The sequence below is a fragment of the Caretta caretta genome, chromosome 4 (genome assembly GCF_965140235.1).
Source record: "Caretta caretta isolate rCarCar2 chromosome 4, rCarCar1.hap1, whole genome shotgun sequence".
NCBI lineage: Eukaryota > Metazoa > Chordata > Testudines > Cheloniidae > Caretta > Caretta caretta.
Genome location: NC_134209.1, coordinates 77,983,292 through 78,005,561, shown reverse-complemented (window position 1 = coordinate 78,005,561; position 22,270 = coordinate 77,983,292). Strand labels below are relative to the sequence as shown.

The 22,270-nt window shown below is 40.9% G+C and overlaps 1 protein-coding gene and 1 long non-coding RNA gene across 3 annotated transcripts in view; one reads left to right on the top strand and one right to left on the bottom strand.

Moving 5' to 3' along the window:
- Positions 1 to 4,627, bottom strand: part of TLL1 (tolloid like 1) — a 196,106-nt gene extending 191,479 nt beyond the window's left edge. The window contains exons 1-2 of one of the 2 annotated variants that reach the window (XM_048847632.2): positions 3,764 to 4,627; positions 2,896 to 3,508 (exon numbers count right to left, since the gene is read on the bottom strand). In XM_048847632.2, the coding sequence (XP_048703589.2) occupies positions 2,896 to 3,052 (157 nt within the window). In that variant the 5' untranslated portion in view covers positions 3,053 to 3,508; positions 3,764 to 4,627. The remainder of the gene's footprint in view (positions 1 to 2,895; positions 3,509 to 3,763) is intronic. The other variant, XM_048847631.2, reaches the window with a different exon arrangement.
- The window catches only part of LOC125635662 (uncharacterized), a 38,439-nt gene continuing 20,751 nt past the window's right edge, over positions 4,583 to 22,270 (top strand). Inside the window, exons 1-2 of the long non-coding RNA XR_007356332.2 lie at positions 4,583 to 4,672; positions 16,365 to 16,400. This is a non-coding gene — a long non-coding RNA (uncharacterized LOC125635662). The remainder of the gene's footprint in view (positions 4,673 to 16,364; positions 16,401 to 22,270) is intronic.

Sequence of the window (22,270 nt, the reverse complement as noted above, 5' to 3'; positions counted from 1 at the left end):
AACTTTTTCAGGGGTATTGGTCTCATTTTGATACATGGAGAATTACTCATGTATACACGATTAGAAAAGAACCCTCAAAGATATGGTACAAATCCAATATAAAATGGTATTTATGTTGCATTTGGGTTTTCACAAAGTTACTGTACATTCAAAAACTAAAGGGGCTATTCAGTGTGTAGAGAAATATGGAGGTGATTCAGTTTAAGATTAATGGGAACTATACACATGTAAGTCTATCATGCATCTATCTATGTATCTTAGTAGTTACATGGTTCTCATCACTATTATCTGAGCACCTAAAGGAGAGCAAGATCCTAAGTAGGAGCCAGGCTCATTTTTAATCATTATAATGACTGAATGTATATTTATGGCTGATTTTACATGAAATATTAAATTGGACCCAAATAGTCACCTTCTTTCTGCCTTCTCAAAAGTAAAACAAAATGGAACAAAATAGAGAGCTGACACATTTAACACATTCCAGCTGTCTTTCAGCCACAACTCCTTTTTTCCCCTACCTATGACACTTATTTAAAACTCACACATGCATAATTTTATAAAATGAAACAAAAAGCACAAAAAAACCCTAAGTATTTCACTTCACTAAGTGTAGACAAAAACATTTCTTATGAAATAAAAAATGAATGAAATCTCACTTAAAACCTGTCCCAGAAAACATCAAAAGAGTTCAGATCAATTGTGGTCAGAATGTAGGTAACTGTCTTTTTTATACAAAGTTTCTTGCATGTTTTTAATTGGAGTAAATTAAGATTTGTTTGCAGCTAATTCTACTGTTTTTGAACTTGTACATTCCTCAGCTCTAAGCAAAGAATATTAGCAATGCACACCTCAGAAAGGAATAGTTTTGTGATTAGAAAAACATAGTGTCTGCATATTTGGCATATATATTCACCACATTCTCCTCAAATTCAGCAAACCCACATACACACAGAGAACACAACCTTTGGCTGAACTAGGTTTCAGGATACCGAATAACTAATTAATGCAAAGGAGACAGCTACAAAACTAAAACACTTATTTTACACCAAGGCTGATGTGAATCAACAACCATGACTTAGAATAATAATGTCCATAACAAAATTTGCAAGTAACAAGGTACACTCTTTCATTTAAAAAAAGAACAGGAGTACTTGTGGAACCTTAGAGACTAATTTATTAGAGCATAAGCTTTCGTGGGCTACAGCCCACTTCATTGGATGCTGTAGCCCACGAAAGCTTATGCTCTAATAAATTGGTTAGTCTCTAAGATGCCACAAGTACTCCTGTTCTTTTTGCGGATACAGACTAACACGGTTGCTACTCTGTAAGTAACTTGTGAGCTTGCTACTGGTTCCAATGAAGTCAACGGGAGTTTTGCAATTAACTTTAATGGAAGTCACCCAGTCAACAAATACTATAGAAAACCAGGTCTTCCTTTTGCAAAGGGAAATTACAAGAAGTCTAATTGGGAATAAAGAAAGGAGGTTATTTCTAGAGACAGATCACTAGACAGCCCAGATTTCTATTTGGCTGTGACTATCAACCTGACTACATTGAACCACAACAAATACTAGTCAACTATATAATTAATACAACCAAGGCATGTCGTTTACATGTAGTAATCCCCTCACCCACCCCCATTCACTCTCCTCTCCAGCTCTGTCTGTGTAAGCACAAGCATAAATACTCATAGGGAAACCAGTCTGAAGAGACCATCCAATGGACCATCAAAGTCAATCCACAAAAAGAGCTGCTCTTTAACTAAAAGCCCGGCACAATTGTGATGGAAAGTCGGGAGACACTTTCGACTGGTAGCCGAGGATGGGGAAAGAGAGGCCGCCCATTGGAGGTGGCTCTTTAGTGCAAGACCGAGAGAATTACAAGGGAAGTGTATTGCTCCGAGTAATCGCTCAACGTGAGTGCTGGCCGTTAACAATGGAAGAAAGAGAGAATGGGTCAAGAAACAGGTTGAAAGAAAAGAGAGACAGCCAGACAGGCTGCTGAAAGGAAGAGGGGGCCACAGGCACTCTCCTCACGTGGTGGCAGCCTACAGCATGCGCGAGCAGCAGCAGCCGGGAGGGCTAGCTCCAGCCACCCCGGGCGCTCAAGCAGAAGCCAACAAACCTACAGCACGGTATGTGGGGCCTGATCCTGCCTTTCTGGACGGCCAACATTCCTCCTGCCTTCAAAGGGTAGTTTTGGTTGTGCAAGGAAGGCAGGGCGAGGCACGTTAGAGCTAATCTCACTGGAATCATCCACTTTCCATATTTAAAGTGGCCTTGAAACTTCCAAGTTCTCTCAGCTGTTCCCAAATCGAGTGGCTGCCGATGGGAAGCAGCAACAATATTGCGCTGTAAATAAAAATAAGCGGCGGGGGGAGAGGGGGTGTTTGCACTTAGCGATCAGCCTTGTGGACCAGTTATTCTGATAGCGCTACAATAAGGAATGAGGTTGTGCCCAGAAGCCTCTCTACAGGTTTCCTTTCTACCCACCCCAAGACTTCAGTGCTTAGAAACACCTCCTAGAGAGCAGGGGAAATGAGCCCAGTTCTGGGATTCAAGGCTTTCTAATAAACCATGGCGGGGGGAAGAAGCATATGCTAAAAAGTGCACTGAAAGCACTTTGTCGTCCAAGCACCGTTGTAAAGTGCAAGGAAAGTGGAAACTCTAAGCCCCGAGAAAGCAGGTCCATAGAAATCCCACCGAGTGACACAGCAAAGCCCTTGAGCCCAACTCCACTTGCTGCTGCTGCCCAGACTTCCCCTTGGCCTCGCCTCCCAAAGCGGAGGAAGCAGGTGAGCTCTCAGCCTACACACACAGATCGGAAAGAAAAAGAGACCAAGTCACCACCTGGGGGGGGGGGGGGTTAACCGTGTTAGCCTTGGAAGTCACTTACCGGCTTTACAGGGATCCTTATAATCTATCGCTTCAGCTTTATCTTCTTCATTGAAATCGTAAGTGTAGTCATAATCAAGGCCAGAGCAGGAGGAGAGCTTCCCCCAGGCAGTCAACCCAGCCAGCCACAACGCCAGCCTCCAGCAAAGCATTGTCATCCTCTACCACAGAGGTGGGCAAAGGGGCAGAGAGGAGCTAGGACTGAGCTGCTGTCCACGCTGGACCGATACAGGAAGGCAAGGGATGGAGGGGAAATTTCTCTTCTCCTCCGCTGAGATGCTGTGGTCTCTAGGTGTCCCCAGTCATATGGACATACCATAGAGAAGGAGAATGTTGCTTCCCCTTCTCCACCCCCTCCCCTTGCAGGGGAGAAGTTGCCGGGTGGGTGGGCGCAGGGCGTGGGGGGGGGATGTAGTCTGACTAGGGATCTCGCCTGTCAGGGCGTCTTCTCGCCTCTGTCACCCCCCAGCCAAACTTTCCACCGCTGCTGCCAGGGCTCCGGGGCCGGGGCAAGTCGGATCCTTTCCGCCGGCTGCCTGCTCCCGAGCGCTCCGCTGATCCCGTTGCTGCTGCAGCTGCTGCGGGAAGATGGATCCGGTGTGCACATCGGCAAACTGCCACCGGGCGAAAGAGAGAGAGAGAGAGAGAGAAGAGGGGTGCTAACAACAATTTCCACTACAGCAGACCTCAGAGCCCTTCACAGTGATGGGTAGAAGCAGCAGCACTGAGGGGAACAGAGAGAAAAAGTGCAAGGGCTTCCCCCTTTCCCCCCTTTGCTCTGTGTCTCTGGTCTCCCCCCCCCCCCCCCTCCTCCCTCCCAGCTTATAAAAACCTTACAGGCAACTAACAATCGTCAGCATCCTGCTTACTTATTCATACAGTCAGGGTCAGGATCCGGGCTGCTTCTGATCTGCACTCTTGATAGTCTTATGAAAACACATACGCACTCACTGTATGCCTCTCTCTCCATATAGCTGTCTCTACAGATAAGCAACGCATGGTATTTCTTTCTTTCTTTCTTTTTTTTAAAGAGGGGGGAAATCTTGCGGGAATCAGATGAAACACCACACGGGCCAACTCTCAGCAGCGAAGGAGACTCGGGAGAATCCGTGAGGATGAAATGAGGATGAGAAATCACTGCACTCTTTCCCCCCGTCTCTAAAGAAGTGCCTGTGTGTTTCTCCCTCTACTGCTACCGCGCAGCGTTAGCCCCATGAGTGGGGGTGGGGGGAGTTTAAGCGTCCATAGTTTGTTTAAATACGGGCAGGAGATATAAAAGGTCCATTGATCTCCAAACTTCAGCCAAGGAGCTGGGGAAGCAGTTCCAAAATGAAAGTAAGATACAAATAAAAAGGCAAATGCAACGTAAAATTACAGATTGCAACAGGCAACGCTGAGACCTTGCAGTCCGGCTTTGCTTTTTTCACGTGGATCTGAAGGAGAGTTGTAAAGGTTTATTTTCAAAAGTTCCCGTAGAAGCAGCAGCGCCAGCTCGCTCTCTTCCTCCCTTGGCTTCAATGCGCGACTTTGTATAATTCAGGCTGAGCATTCAGTCACTCGCAGGCAGTGAGGGTGAGTTGTTGGTGGGTTGTTGTTTTCCTTAAAGCCAGACCGAACGGATCAACACGGAGAGCCTCCTTTCAGCCGGCCAACCTGAAGAAAGAAAACGTGCTGCTGGAATAAAACTAAAGCGATAAAAATACCATGTGTCTATTTAACTCCCCCTCTGAGACAGAGTGATTCCGATCCTGCAGTCACGCCTCAAACTGTAAACTAAGGTGAGATTTTTTTTCCCTAACAAACTCCTCCTCCTTTTACAAATTTCCATGGAAAGGAGGGTGGTAGAAAGGAGGGGTAGGTAGCTGGGAGTTTCTGCTGTTCAAATCTCGTTATGGTGTCACATTTAACACCGGCTTTTGAAAGGGCTGTGAAGATGCTGTCTTTATTTTATATCAGAGCCCTCAAAAGGCTGGTATGTCCTAACAACTTCCCCAGGCAAGAGATAGTCCCTTATTCCTTAGCATGTGAACAAGATGCATGCATCTGCTCCTGTGCGGTGCAGACAGGGGGACACAGTCCTCATAAATAAAATCAGATTGGACTGAACATTTATTCGTGCTTGCTTCATTTTCTTACACTTCAGTACTATAGCAAATGCTGTTTCTCAAGGTTTAGTGTTTGTAAAGTTAGATGTGTGATCTACCTTTAAGCTGTGGCTGCTGCTGATTAGAGCTGTCTGAGAGGAAGGTATGCAGTGTTGTTATAGCCTGTTGGTCCCAGGATATTTGGGAGACAAGGTGGGTGAAATAATAGCTTTTATTGGACCAGCTTCCAGTTGGTGAGAGAGACCAGCTTTATACAGAGCTCTTCTTCAGGTGGTGGAAGTTTGGGGAAGAGGAGCAGGAGACACAAATGTGAGACTGGGGGTTGTGATTCTGATAGCCAAATCTGGATTAATTAAAAGAGCCCCTTGTCTTCACTGGAGTTATTAATGTATTTTCTGTGACTACATAATCCTGGCTACTAAAAAAGAAAAGAATAGTCACATCTAGCTGTCCGCTATCCAGTTTATGTCAATCTATTTTATTTGAGCCCATCAGTGTGAGATTCATTTATTCCTCAAAAATGAATGGTGGGTGTTGCTCTGGTGCAGTGCTATAGATAGATACCCTGCCCCCCCAGTTAATGCAATTAAAACTGGGAAGGAGTTGGAAGTGGTAGCTTGCTGCCCTATACCACATTCAGTGTCAAACATCAATTAACGTCAACATTTTCAGAAGCATTCATTAATTTTGTATACCTCAATTTCAGGGGACCCCACTTAAGAAATTGTGTGCCTTATTTTCAGAGGCGACGGGGATCAACAGCTCCCTCTGGCTTCATCTGGTCTAAAATTGGTCAACCCAAAGTTGAGACCTCAACATGAGTAAACACTGCTAAAAATTTGGCTGCAATATTTCTTAAAAGGTAATTTGCCAGCACTTCAGTTTACTGTGGGTTACAGAAGCCTGCGAACAGCATGTTACATCAGCTCACAAACAAGCCTGAAAAACTTAGCAGCTATTTTTCTCCTTTCAGCATAGTTTCCATGACCAGCACTCATAACAGTTAACAGTTCTGAATACAGGCACATCAACTCACAAAGAGGAATCAGAAAACGTTTCTATTAAAACCATCAAAGAAATGCTAAAATATAATGGCTTGTCTTTATCCCTGTGATATTTTGGACTGTGGTGGGCTGTATCTATTAACAAATACAGTATTCTACAGAGCGGGCTTGTGTGCCTTGATCAGAACAAAAACCTAACTTCTACTATTTTATATTATACTATATAATATTTGTTCTAAAATGTGACTAGTCACTTTTTTAGTTCACAAATTGGACTTCAGTAATCTTGTCCCTAAGAAAAACAGATTTCATTTATTGTCCTGTTAATCAAACCTACTTCTGTATACAAATATAAATAGATATACCTACCTTTGAAACATTGATTTTCTTTGTAAGTGCTGTGGATCCCAAACACAAAACAGAACTTGTCTTAAACCTATAAAACACATTTACGGACACACCCATGTATCAGTAGAGTGTTCGTAATCTTGGTATTTGCCTGTTCTTTTGTAGCCATGGGAAAACAGTGTACAGTATGTGATCCCAAATGTGCCAGTCTTCTCAGTGAGATGATTATTAGACTGTCTCGCTCTCTTCCAGTGGGAGATTAACTCTCTCAGCAAGGTACGCACTGACGTCACCCTTAGCCTCCAGCCGACAATCTGCCCCTGACCTCAGCGTCACCAGAAACATCAGAACAGAACTAGCCACTAACAGGCTTGAGGACAGCTTGCCTGGTAGAATTCTAACCAAGATGAGAAAGACACCCAGGCATACACCTGTGCCAAAGACATAGAAATAGATCCTCTGTGCTTGTCATAGTAGATGGGGATAAAATGTAAATGTATGATGTGTGCAGATCAAGTAGATGTGATTTACAGGTTCAGGACAAGATCTGCTTTGTGTTTGTTATCCATAACAACTACAGATTAAATTAATGATTCCGATTTAAATTTAAAGCTCTTGCCATTTATAACAGTTCATAGCACTTAGATATCACAGTGATGGGTATTCTAGAAAAACGTAAGATAAAGAAATAATAAATGTGTACTACTACTTGCATCAATCACTTTAGAAAATCCTTAATCATTAATAGAAATTATTTTCATGGTTTACTTAAATCATTTGATTACATCATCATTTCCTAATAAAAACTTTCAGAAGTGTAATCGTCCCCATATTCAATATAGCTTGTTTGTGGCTGCACAATTTAAAAAACACCACTTTAAACGGGGGGGGAGGGGAGGGAATATCACACATATGTCTCTACCACTCCAAAATGCTCACAGTTCTGACAATCCATGTGACAACACAATCAATCAATCAAAATCCATCCTACAGCCGTTTCCAAAGAAACCAACACATAGCCAAAGAGACAGACCGCATAAGCTGGAAGGAAACCAACCAAAGGAACACAACAGCAGTGGCAACAACAAAAACCCCAACCTGCAGCATTTCCACTTTTCTCCAAAATGTTGAATATGTTATAAACCAAACAATACTGAAAATGCTATAGTGTAAATGATATACAGAATAGGTGGTGGTGGCATACTTCTTTCATCCTGTCTCAGGGTAATTCACTGGAACGGGGCTATCGAGGTTCTCTTCCACCACAAAAAGTATTAACAAAAAACCCCAAAATAAACTAACAAAACCAAAAGAAACTCACCAAACATGGAACTGAAAAGATAACCCTGAAACATTACTGCTCAATCATTTTTGTCACACACACCCCTCCTCCTTTGTCTGTGTGTCTGCTGCTTAGGCCTCAATTCTGCACTGAGCTCTGAGAGTATGTTTATACTGCAGCTGGGCACACGTTTCTCAGTGAGGACACACACACACTCTCTCTGCTCAAGCTAAGGGTAGCACAACAGTGGCTTGGGCCAGTTGCCCAAGTACATACCCGGGGTTGGGTAGGGGTTGTACTCAGGAAGGTGCTCACACTACAACTAAAGTGTTCACACTACAACTGGCTCACACTACAACTAAAGTGTTCACACTACAACTGGCTACACTGCTATTTTTAGCATGCTAGCTCTAGCAGAGCAAACATGTCTCTCTCTACCCGAACTGGGTATGTGTTCCCCTGCATATCTGCAGAGCACAGTACAGTCCTATTGAAATCAATAGGATTACTTACAGTATAAAGTTAAGCACATGCCTAAACCACTGAAGGATTGGGGCCATAAATCATGAACTCCTTGGGGCAGAGACTTTGGCTGGATTTTCAAAGGAGCCTAAGAGAGTGAATTCAATGAAAGTTCTCTCTCTCTCTACATCACAGGCAGGAGTAGAATTCAATTCTCTAGGGTAGCATTTAACTGTCTTAACCATGAGATTGTCCTTTCTCTTCCTTTCTCATTTCTACATACCTTCCAACTTCTGCAACAAATAAAGCACTGAATCAGTGAGGGGTCCTATGGAAAAAATAGTATGTGATAATGTAATTAAAGACTATCATCATGCATATGAACAAGGGGACCAAATTATGGTTGCACAGGCAACTTTTAGATCCATCACACAGATCTCTGCCACCTGAAGCAATGGAGTAACTGATAGCAGTAGTAGTCTGTCATCCTCCATGTGGACCAGCACCAGAAGAGGATGAGATGCTTTGCCAGAGGGTTTCACAGATATTTGCTGACCGCAGAGGAATGGTGACATTCAGGAATCTTGGGTTTCATTCCAGGCTCTGGAATGGAGTGTAATCTATTGGACACAGACTCTTCTGCCCATTCCCTCTTTTGCCCTATCCCTGTCCTGTCTCTTCCCCACCTCTGGCTCCTCAGCCCAGCCCATTCTCCTCACCTAGTCACTCCCAATCTCCAATAAAAAGTCTGATCCTAGTTCTTGCCCAGCAAGTCCTAGTCTCACCACCTCCACACTCCCATTGTCAGTCTCCTTGTCCAGCCATTCCCAGTTCCACCCCGATCCCACCACCTAGCTCCTTGTCCACAGCCTTTGTGCCTAGCAACCCCATCACCCTGGATCCTCACTGGCTCCCAATTCCAATCTGCCTGTCCAGGCTCCCTCGCCAATCTCAGTGCCCTTACACCCCCTACTCCTTATCCCAATCTCTTTGCTCAGTCAGTGCCAATTCTTGCCACGCACCTCAGTTCTTCATCGGATCCATCTCCCCTCCCCGTTCACCTCTTCCTCCCTGCCCCATTGTTTTTCAGTGTCAGTTTCCTTGCCCAGCACAGCACAGGCTCCCACCACACCCCAGCTCCCAGTTTCCCTCTCCTCTTCCCACCACCTTCCAGTCCCAGTTTATTACATGCCCCCACCAGGCTCCTTGTCCCAGTCTAGTCTCCATACCCCTTCTGCCAGTCCAGCTCTTGTCCCCTCTATATTCAAATCAGGCAGCTTCCTCTTCCAGGCTGTCTAGGCCCAACAGGTGGGTCACTGAGAGCACAGGAGAGAGTCTCCCTGCTCTCAACAAAGGTCCCTGGACCTACCCCTTGCATGGCCAACTATCCAGATCTACAATGGCAGGGAAAATCCTGCTCATCCCTGAGCTGGAGCACACCCAGTGCAGATGGAATCTGCAAGGAATTTAGCCCCTAAAATCTAAGAAGTTTCTACTGAGCATGTGCAACAGATTTTTCAAAGGTTTATAACTTGACCAAATTTGGGCCTATTTTCATAGGGATGGCAAAAGGCGCATCCCTGACAGAAAGGCCACCCGCATGCCAAATGTCAAGTCCCTGTTCCAAAACATGGTGGAGCTACAGCTGTTTGAAGAAAAGGTCACTCATTTCTAACATGGGCAAAACTACATCTTTTTCCCTGACCTCATTCTAAGAAATAGTTGGACCATATTGGCTGATATTAAAAAAAAATCAGTCTGAGGGAGACACCCAGCATGGAAAATTTCAGCCCAACTGCTTAAAGTTCAGCAAAGTTATAAGAAAGTAAAAACAAAGTCTAATAATAGGAAGTGTCAGGCAACCTTAATAATGGGCAGTGCTCCCAGCTATACCTAAAATATGATGATTGTATCCTCTCTTCATTTCTTATATTATATAAAATGTAAAAATAAACACAAGATTAGCTGTAAAACTTGTGTGGATGGTAAAACAAGCAAATAAGCATAAAACAGATTGTTTAGTACAAATATCTAAATCAGAAACCGCTGTTCTCTGGTGTTTGGTCAGCATCCCTGACTCTCCTCAGGGAATAAATCAATTTGCAGCAGCTGTGGACAGCTATTTAGATCCAGGGCCAGAAGAGCTTAATTGGGAAGCAATGTTCAAAGTTAAAGGGGTCAGATTATCTTAAGTATACGCTTGTCTGGAGCACACTCACAGATCTGTATTCTGAGTTTTAGGAGACAAATTGCCATCCTTTTAGTTAATAAACAGTGGGCATAAACGCCAATTTTTGCTGATTTGTTGTCCTTCATTAGGTTTTCTGACTCTGAAAGGAAATGTAGATTGCCAGATAAAGAATCAAATCTAAATATTTGCTCAGTGAATTTAATACACTTAACAATGGTTACTAGTAGACTTATATTATTTTAACCTCTGACACGTAGCACACTCAGGCTGATTCCTGCTTACCTTATTCATGACGCCTATAGAACTATTTGTGAAAATATGTAAAGCAAGCAAGATTTGGCTCTCAACCTTTACCTAGTCCTGTTGCCTCTTAAATCAATAGCAAAATGTCCACTGACTTCAACAGGACCCGGACAGGACACCATATTAGCTATTTTGGATTTTGAGTTTGTAAACTTTGTCATTTCTTTGGGAATACAATGAATGTTCTTCCATTTTGGAATAGTCCTAAGTTATGCCTATAAAAATGGTGCTATGTCTATTGTTCACTTTTACAGTCACAGCACTGTGGTCCTTTTAAAAAGTTGAAGACTTTCATTTTAATGTTGAAAAAATGGCTTCTGTAATAAGTTTTTAGTTACAATTCTAGACTATTCAGTACTAATAGCATCCTTTCCACAAAAATATTAATACTGAGACAACAGCTTAACCCTTTGGAAAAAAAAACAATCTTGACTAAGTCTGAACTGAACAAATGTTTAGTTAGTATACTTAATTATATGTCACCTTCAAGCAATTACTGTAGAATCTACAATATTTCAAATAGTCCAAAGGAGTTGAATTGGAATTATCTATTTCTCGAGTAATCATTGAAATCTTAATTGCCCTCAAGCAACAGAACGTTTTAAACCAACTTCATATTCAGTCATATTACTATATATGAATCATAGACTGAGAGTGGATGCTGAATTTAGGCTGAGTTTGCCACGGAACAAATGTGTGCAATGCCAAGCACAGTGACAGTACTCAGTAAATAAACAAACAAACAACAATTGTAGGGCGAAAGCATCCTATGTCTGTTTCAGCCTCAGTAGGCTAGATTCTGGTGCTCTCACTTACATAGAGTAGCATCAACAGAAGTGGTTCCACTGATTTCACTTTCAGAGTAGCAGCCCTGTTAGTCTGTATTTGCAAAACGAAAAGGAGTACTTGTGGCACCTTAGCGACTAAGTGAGCTGTAGCTCACGACAGCTTATGCTCAAATAAATTGGTTAGTCTCTAAGGTGCCACAAGTACTCCTTTTCTTTTTACTGATTTCACTGAGGCTTTTTGTGAAAAGTGATGCTCAAAGTGAGTGAGGGTGGCAGAATCTGGCCTACCGAGGTTTTAACTGATTTTTTAACTCTTATTTATTGCCTATCAGGGTTATACTGAGTGACAACAGCATGCCCTCAAATAATATGTGTGAAAAGAACATTAGTTTAAGTAGGTATGTTTTGAATTCTGTGCACTCCAGATCTATAATTAAACATTGTTACGGGAATGACGAGTAAATGTACAGAGTTAATTCTTCCCTTCAGTATTCAGCATATTGTCGAAATATCAATTTCAAAAAATCAAACCTAGTGGCTAACCTTTTACAGGATAAAACCCACAATGGGCCTGATCTCACAAGGTACTGAGCACTCCCAACTTCCAGTCACTTCCTGGTTGCTGAGGATGCTCAGCACCTTGCAGAATTGGATCAGCAGTTTTGAGCGGAATGCAGTTCAGATGAGAACCTCTAACTTGATTTGCATGATCAAACTTTTGGATATTAAAATAGGCTATCAATAAATTCGTTGATAAATATTCTAAAGAAAATAGGTGTATACAAGGAAGCTTGCCAAGAGATTCCAGATGTGAAACCAATATAATTGGAGATATTCAAGGCAAAACTAGGAAAGGAAGAAAGTTATGAAAATAATCCTGCAGTGGTGTCTGGGGACAGGAAGATATCCTCTCCAACTCTAGTATCTATGAATGAAGATGAGAACTTCAATATAAATAGGGTAGCTAATTTCTAATTAGTCCATCTGAACAAATACAATGGACTGTTAAAACTCCAGATCACCAGTAATAAATAAAGCACATCACTACCCCCAGAACTTGGAAGACTCTACCATTGTCTTACGGTAAAGGTTGAGAAAATTAGATAAATACTTTATCAATGACCACAGTGTCATCTGTTGTGTGTCTTGTTCTGCTGGCAGCAACAACATTTATATAAAGTTAGCTATACTGCAATCTCTTTCTTCTCTCACATACAATAGAAATTACCTAGACATACATTTGACTAATATGGTGCATGAGGCCTTTTGGGCTCAGAACGCAGAGCTCTGATGATTTTGTTCCAGAAAAACATCATATAAATGGTGTGACTTAGGGTACGTCTAGTCTAAAAACAATAGAGAGGCGTAGCTGCAGCACTGTAGACCCTACAGTGATGGAAAGGGTTCTTCCATTGCTGCAGTAAATCCACCTCTCTGAGAGATTGTAGCTAAATTGGTGGAAGAATTGACCTCGCGCTGTCTACACCGGGGCTGAGGTCGGCTTAACAACGTCTCTCAGGGGTAGGAATTTTCCCTCCCCCGAGCAACGTAGGTAGGTGTAGCTAGGTTTCTAGTGTAGATCAACTCCAGGACATCTTTTCCTGATGTACAAATACTGTAAAAATCATGAATGTCTATGGCAAAATTAATTTAAATGTTATCCATAGAATCCAGCTGCTCTACAGTATTACTTGTACTGTGTGTATTATTCTCCTTTATTATTATGGGCCTCTTTCCTAGGGTGTGCTGTATAAAGCTTCTTTTATGAGACACTAGTGTGCCAAGTGCTAATAATTAATAACCTGCATCTGAAGATTTAGGCATTATACTGTAACTCAGAGATAGATTTTTTTTCAATCATCAAAGCAATAGTTTTGTGCTATATACCCAACTACCAATGAATATCTGATGTAAACTATACATATAATAACATACACACATAAAATATGTATAGTCTATACACATATTGCAGAGCCCAATTATTCTATTACTTCAGTGGCCTTCCACTTTGAGCAGCTGCAGAACTAGGTCCATACAGTTTATCAAAAATATATTTTTGAAATATTTCTTTTTTACCTTCCTATGAAACTACACATTGGAGGATAGTAGAGGTGTCCAAGAAATATGGATGATTGATGGCAAAGAAATACCAATACTATAACTGGCCCAAACCAAAATCTGATTTCCAGACCCACCCAGAATTCAAATCCTGACCTGGACACACATTTCACATCTAGTCTGTATCTCCATAATGTGTTGAACTGGAGCCACAAATCAGAACCTAGGGCTTTGTGAAATTTGGGTCAAGATCTAAAATTGGCATTTGAGTTTATCATTTTGTAAAACGTTACCACAACAATCAGGAGCAGCTTTTTAACTATATTTATACTGAAATGCAATAGAAACAAAAGGATTGTGATGTTTTGATTACTCGGGCATGTTAAAAAATTCACTTTCTATACTTTCCAACAAGTAGAAAGCACTAGCTTCATGTTTGATTCATCCTGCCACAGTGCAATCTGTGATTTCTGCGGATACTGCATTTACAACAGCAACAGTCATGAGTTGCCAGTAACAATTTACAAGACAGGCTACATGTAAATGTTCTAAAGCACAACTTCAAACAGCAAATAAAGGACAAATTCTAACATAAAATCCCAAATTTCACCTAGGTTTCCTAAATGAAATAAATAGCAGTGGGAATTGACAGAAATCTTCCTGCTTTTAGGGGATAAGCTTATCAAACTCTGACACTTTGGAGTCACAAGAATCATCCTCAACTTGTGAAAATATGTCATATTCCCCTCCCCCCCAATATATTTATCTGTGTATACACAGGCAGATATGCAGAGGTCTGCTATTTTTTCCCCTCTCTCACCTCCCTTCAGAAATCCGAGTCTTCTGTTCATTCATTTTCATTCTGATACTTAAAAGAAAGAACACGGTGAATTGGGCCAGAATATATTTACTGAAAGCAGCATCTGACATTTTGATATTCAATAAATTCAGAAAAGGATAGCTTGGTGTATTGAGAGGATTTCCCCACCCATACTCCAAATTCTGTTTTCCTCAATTAAAAAAAAAGACCACTTTAGTTTCATTCTCAACCTCTTGTATATTTGTATCTGTTTCTATCTAGTATTTATATCGCCCCCATCACTACAGTGACTGAGTGTCTGTTTCCCTAGGATATTAGAAAAGCAAGTTAAGTCTGTTATTAAAATGACAACCTTGTAGTAGGAAAAATACGGGATTTGTTTTTAAAGTAGTGAAGAAATATAGAAAATCTCTCTTTTGAGAGCCTTAGCTGGGATTGTGTTTTAATATCAATACCTTATAAAGTAAATGGTTAGAAATGGAATTGATCAAATATTGTATAGAGGAAGTCCAAACGTGCTACTCAGATACCCTGCTCTAAAATTGCAGCAACAGCAGTGCCTCTGAGTGGCATGATCCTAAGAGAGACATCTGCATATATGAACCAAATGTATTATTCATTTACAGTAGTGTGTGTCACTGGTTACTAAAAATGACATTATATGATATATGGAGTCTGACCAAATCTTTAGTTAATATCCTGATTAAATGCAGCAGCAAAGAAAATCTCTCTCCTCTGTGCCAATTTGAGAGATTTCCTGCAGTTGATCTACTGCATATATCTGTTAAAAATCAGATGTCTTCTCCCAAGACTTCAGGCTAATATTCTGCATACTCAAGGTTTCATCTAGAACCAGTGCCACCAGGATAGAAGAAAATGTATGGCCCTAATGTGCTGTCCTAATTTACGTGCTTTCCAAAGGATTACTCTCAGTTTGCAAATGATTGCATTCAAGCTGCTTTGCACAGATTGGGTATGGCAGCCTTGTCCTTGCTGGCAGATTGATTTTTTGACATCCTGCGACCCCTAGTGAAAGCCAAAGGTTGTCAACAGCAGCAGGCTCTTCGCCTCCAGCCTCTGCTCCTATTGTACCTGCCTAGGGACTTCTCAGGGAGCTGGCAAGCACAGTGCGGTCCTTGCAATGCATTAACTATTTCCAGGACACAAGTTGGAGAAGACAAAAATGTACCAGTATTAAGTTACTGAATAGCTACTAGAAAATAATATCATTAATATGCTGCCTCTAGTCTTATTAAAAATGGTTTTATTATATTGCAACAGTAGAAAAAAATGTTTATGAAACAATGTTGTCAGTGAAGAAGAAGTGTGAGGAACAAAATCCACTCTTTACGTTAACATTAATAAAGGAAGCTGTAGGTTACACTTCAGCAATCATATCTATGTAACTAGGTCTGTGCACAAAATAATGCCTATGCCTTTTCAATAAGGCCTTAATCTTCATTAGGAAGACCAGAAAAGTGTTTACTTGGTAGTGTAACAAAAAAACTCAGACCATAAATTCATTTTACTGCATCCTAGATTGGAGGTCAGTTTTTCCACCAGTATGCTTCCGTCCAATTCCATCTACATTAAATGAGTTACATCTGCTTATGACAGAGGCTTCTGGTTCAAAAATATACATGAATGGCTGAAAATTTAAGCCATAAAAGACAGAAAAGTAAAAATGAGATTTCCCTTAGCAACCCAACTTGGTCATATTGCATATATTTAGCATTTTTTGTTAGGTACACTGTTACGCTTTGATTTAGTATGTATATACATATACAACCATGGGTGCTGAAACCATGGGGGAGAGGGATAGTTATTCTTCTCTACCTCCCAGCCAGGAATATTGATCTGAAGCCTTTGGGAAAATGGGGTCTTGGATGAAGGAGGAGAGAGCCAGTTGGATATGCCTTTAAAGAAGACATGCCCTGTGAGATCTTTAAGACTCCAGGTGACATAATTGTACTATGGTCAAGCATTTTCGTCCCATGAAGTAAAAATGAACAGGATTGTATTGTAATGTTTTTGTGTACTATATAAATAATAATTTGGAAAATGTATGTTGATTAATCTAAGTCACATTTTCAATATTCTGATTGGCAGATTAGAAAACACTGCTGGTGTGTTGCTAATTTCCAGGTAAGGAGACTCTACACTACAAATCTACCTTTCATTCAGAGATAAGTTGTAGATCTAACATCTTTTATTATTAAATGGGTATTATTTGGGATTTTTTTTCTTTTATCTTGTTCAGAATTTTGGCCTTCCTTATTAATTATGTGGAAATTTCTATAGGCCTTTTTCTGTAGGGCACAGAAGCCATAGAGCAGCAAATCCATTATCATTCTGTACGGGAGAGAGAGACAAACCATGAAAAGGCTGTAAAACTGGACTCTGCATACTTCCTTAGGGCTATTGAGCCAGGTTCTAGCTTGATAGCCTCTGCTGCAGCATGCAGGGAGGATAGATGGGAAGCTGGCGAAGGGGCAAAGTTGCCCATGGCTACCTAAATTCACTTTCAAAAACGCCTTCACAGAGTAGGGAATGGTAGACAAGTACATTACTACAACCCCATGAGCTGCAACAGCCCTGACAGATGTAGTATGCTATTTCTGTTGTTGACTTAGGTGGAACATTCCATCCCACCTGGTCCAAGCATAGGACTCCTGCAGAAATCTCATTTACTCAGTCTATGTTTAAGAGACCAAATATGGCATATACCAATTACTGAATTATCTGTTAATATCTGCCTAAGAGAATCTGAACTGATGAAAGTCAATGAAGAATGATATTATTTTTAATGTATCTGATTTTGTTCCAAAAGATTTGATCAAATCAACCAGTGATTCACTTAAGTAAAAGGTCCTGATGTATATAGGACCAGATTTTAGCAAAATAATCTAGATTATCATGAGGCTGCCTTGTGCCATACAAGCATCCTGAAATATTTTAAGGATTGCAGCAACATCACCATGTTAAGGCAGGATGACAGTGCATTGCAACTTGATAATGTTGTGTTGTCATATAGATCTTTACTTTGCTCTGGTTGTGACATAACAAATTTGGCCTGAGTTTGTCCCTGGTGCTGTCCAATAACATTATTAATGAAGACCAAGTGCTATTTATAGCCCATTTAAGAAAAGAACATAGGGAGGTAAACAGAGCAAGAAGCATTCTACAGTAATGGCTTTAACATTTATTTAGAGTAGAAATGCCATTATGATCTGCAAGTGCCAAACCACTAACCTACAGGGACACATCAGAGTTTTGACTGGCTCAGAACCAAAATTCTGAGGTGCATTGTATTTTAATTCATCCATGGGTTTCACCCTTGACATTTATTTGAATATAAATTACACTTCAATATATGTACATTTATGTGAAGATACATCTTCTTTAGAAAAAATTGTTTTTAAAGATTTGTTTAAACCATTATGCTCTTTTTCATTTTCCTCCCTTCGATAAATGTGTCTATAAGATGCGGCTAGCTGTACAGATTTATTTTTAGGTTGTCTCAAAACGTACTTAGAAGCTCCTATTGGTACAGTAGACTGCGGAGTTTTCTGTAACTCTGCAGCTGCAGAACCTTGTCTCTCCTGTACATTTGCCCTTGGGCTGTAGAATAAACAAAACAAGTATTTATAGCCATCCCCATATAGACAGATCTGATCACTGAAAAAGAAGGCAAGAAATTACATGCCACTTTCTGTAGCTATCTGGAGTTGTTTCTAATATTATTGTCAAGAAGATTGATGTCATCTAGCCTATCATAATCTCCTCTTCTTCTGTACATCACTGGTTAGGACTAGGAGAAGATTACTGTTTTAAGTGTTTAGTTTAAGAGTTATTTTTACAATTAATTAAATTTCCTTTATCTGACCAATTTAGAAACATCTTCCACTTAAATTACACTGTATTGCTACTGTTGACGTAGGGTCACCAAACAGGAAAGTCGGAGATACCACCTATAATGGGATTCTGTCCAATTGCAATATTTTAAGGAGCCATTGAATGCTTCCATGATTTCAAAAGATGCTTACACATTGATCTTGCATTAATAGATATTAGAGATGTAGAAGACCACCATTAGGTTGTCTAGTACATCCATCTGCCAGAGCAGGTTTATACTACAATGTCCGTTTCTAGCAGATTATTGGGATTTTAAAAAGTAGACTGACTAAAGCACTAACCATTTTACAATAGGAAACAATTGTGCACCTAGAGGATAGACTATAGAACTTAATAAACCTTTTCCTTATCTTTTTTTAAATTCTTTACATCCAGGAATCCTTACTCAGGGCCACACAGTTACTTTTAAGCCATGTCCTGAACTAGGGAGTGCAGTCTGGCTGTGCTGCAGCAGGGGACGGCATTCCTCCTAGATCTCCCAGTTTGCACACAGCACCATCACTCTTTCATTTGTGCAGAATACACTCCCCTCCGTGCTCAGCTAGCTTTGCAGGCCAGTGCCGCACATGGGACCTCACCCTCATTTTGAGGCTTCTTTTCAAACCGAGATGGGGTGTTTTAATAAAAGATATACTTTAGTTCAGACAGGAATTAATTCAGGGCGGTCCTATGACCTGTCTTACACAGGAAGTTAGACTCTAGATGATTATAGCAGTCCCTCCTGGCACTTTATTCTTTTCAGACTTTGGGGGCATCTACCACCAATGAGTGTGCCAGCAAGGAGAGTGCTTGCACTTCTCAACTGGATTGTGCCTGGCCCCTGTGTGGGAGTTCAAAGTGATTGGGTAGGTTCTTTGCCTACTGCCGGTCCCACTCCCCATCCCCTATTGTGCAGCCCAGGTCAAGTGCTAGTCGTGCTAGTGAGTAATTATCTGAGGACCGACCTCCAGTTTTGACTCCGGTTGCATAATTCTCCAAAGCAGATGATTAATCATCTCTCTTAAAAATCAGGCAAAAAGCCTTTTCTGACTTCTGTAAAAATATCAGAATTTGTCCAGACTCCATCAGAGGGGGTGACAGCCTGTCTCTATAGTAGCACTATCACATTGCTTTACTTGCCCTGTCCTTCCACAACAGAACAGCTTTGAGTGTTTGAACGAAAAGCCTTTTTAAAAATTGAATACAAAGTTGTTCGTGATTCTGGAGAAAGTCAACACCGAGCTAGAAAGTGACCTTTGAAGCACGGCTGGACTTACTTATGAGGAGAGACTGAAAAAACCAGAACACTGGCTTGGGACTTCTAAACTTTTGCCATTAATTTTATGATGTCCTATGTTAAGAGACCCAGGGATCATTTGATGAAGTTAATAGTCATTTTAAAACAATGGTAGAATTTTAGAAACCTCTTGATATTATCTAAAAGAAAATCTGTACAGAAAATAATATAACAGTTTTAAGGTCAGATATCTCGGGAGCATACAAGACTATGGATGATCTTGGACATCTAGGAATATCCCCTTTGCAGTGATATACAGTATAGCAAGGTATCAGTCCTAAAACTTGTCTCTAGTCAAGGACTGACTATTGCCTCACTTGCATCTCAGACCAGTGTAACTTGGGAGAAAATCTCCCTTTGGAGCAGGCACTCCCTCTTACTATGTGTTCGTGCAGTTCCAAACACAGTGGGAACCCCGTCTCAGTTGGTTAGGCTCCCGTGTAATAAAAACAATAACAGACGCCAGAAAGATTATTCCTTATTTATACCAAATGTGAGAGAGGAGAATTAAACTTGGTGGCTTCACTTCACTGGTGGTTAAACAGATTTGTAAAATAAGGGGAGTCAGGAACACCCACAGGACTCAATTACAATGAGAAGATTATAATTGGGCCAGGTGTGAAAGATGTGTGTGAAATGTGATACTGGTTATATCTGGGAGCTGTTTATTTTGTTTTGTTTAAATTCCTTTACAGATCAAAGTATGCTAGATAAAGTTTCCTTTTAAACCATTTGAAAAGGAAGTTCTTCTCAAGTGTAGTTTGATACGTAGTGAATACTACAGCAGGAAACAGTGTGTACACAAAACAAATTCTTAAAACAAGTTAGCAAACGTAATTATAAAGTCATTTACATTGGACTGTGCTTTGTGTTTTTCTGTAACAATGAGTGTTGAAGACTAACTTATTATGGTTAGTAAATGTATTTGTTTGATAGCTAGGAAAACGCTATACACACACATTACATACAAAAACATTGAAAGAACATAAAAATTGCAAAGTCAAGCACTCAAAAGTTAGCAAATGCCAGAATTACGTTTCTTTGAACAATTCAGGCCCCATGTGCATATGCATTATGATACAGTCTGTGATAGAATCATAGAATCATAGAATCATAGAATATAAGGGTTGGAAGGAACCCCAGAAGGTCATCTAGTCCAACCCCCTGCTCGAAGCAGGACCAATTCCCAGTTAAATCATCCCAGCCAGGGCTTTGTCAAGCCTGACCTTAAAAACCTCTAAGGAAGGAGATTCTACCACCTCCCTAGGTAACGCATTCCAGTGTTTCACCACCCTCTTAGTGAAAAAGTTTTTCCTAATATCCAATCTAAACCTCCCCCACTGCAGCTTGAGACCATTACTCCTCGTTCTGTCATCTGCTACCATTGAGAACAGTCTAGAGCCATCCTCTTTGGAACCCCCTTTCAGGTAGTTGAAAGCAGCTATCAAATCCCCCCTCATTCTTCTCTTCTGCAGGCTAAACAATCCCAGCTCCCTCAGCCTCTCCTCATAAGTCATGTGTTCCAGACCCCTAATCATTTTTGTTGCCCTTCGCTGGACTCTCTCCAATTTATCCACATCCTTCTTGAAGTGTGGGGCCCAAAACTGGACACAGTACTCCAGATGAGGCCTCACCAATGTCGAATAGAGGGGAACGATCACGTCCCTCGATCTGCTCGCTATGCCCCTACTTATGCATCCCAAAATGCCATTGGCCTTCTTGGCAACAAGGGCACACTGCTGACTCATATCCAGCTTCTCGTCCACTGTCACCCCTAGGTCCTTTTCCGCAGAACTGCTGCCTAGCCATTCGGTCCCTAAATGGATAGGATTCAGTCTTTTAATTATATGATCACATACTACTTTTTCTCCGCAAGACTCCTGCCTCATTCCGCGAACAGGATAGACAGTGCTCATTTAACAAGCAGCTATTCAAGATTTTGTTGTTTTCTCCCCATTGTGAAATATGTGGCCAAGGCCTTATTTACTACTCAAACTATTCAGACCCCATCTGGAGACAGTATTATTAATTTCCTGGTGGTCTTTTCTGTGGCACTCAGATAATATAGTGACCGAGTGCTTCATAAACATTAATGAAATTACTTAAAGATTACTCTATGAGGAGAGGGGTTATTATTCCCCCAGAGGGGTTATTATCCCTACAGAGATTCATGTCAAAAGTGTCTATTAACTTAGGGTGCCCAATTTTAGATGCCTAAGGTGTGAGTTTTTTGAGACTATAGCATATTATATCATTTTATTTGTTCACAGCGCAGCTCTCATCTTCAGTTGCAACTGAGAGTGGAAATCAGATCCCAGGTGTCTGAAGTCAGGTACCCAGAAAATAAGGATCAAATCAAGGTTACTTGTGAAATGCTTGGTTTAAGTGATTTGCCCAGCATCACATAGGAACTCTGTAGCAGAGGCAGAGAAAGAATACAGTTATCCAGGGCAGGATTCAATTGCCTTAACAGGAGACCTTCCTTTCTCTTCCTGAAATCCCTGTTTTATTAATTACACATCCTCCAACTTCAGCAACAAATGAGACAGTGATCCTGAAAACCACAATCTCATTCATTTCACAACTCTGAGTCATTCCATGAGCACTGCTCATCCTGTGCACTGAACTAGGCAAGGTCCCATGAAAGAATAGTATGCGGCCAGGTAATGAAAGTCTATTATAATGCATATGCACAAGTGAGCTGAATTAAGGTTGCAGCCTTAATTCTGCCATTTCCTAACTTTTGAGTGACTGACTTTGCACCCTTAATGTTCTTTAATGTCGTTTTTGTCATTTTCCTAAGTTTTTAACTGAGCAAATTGAA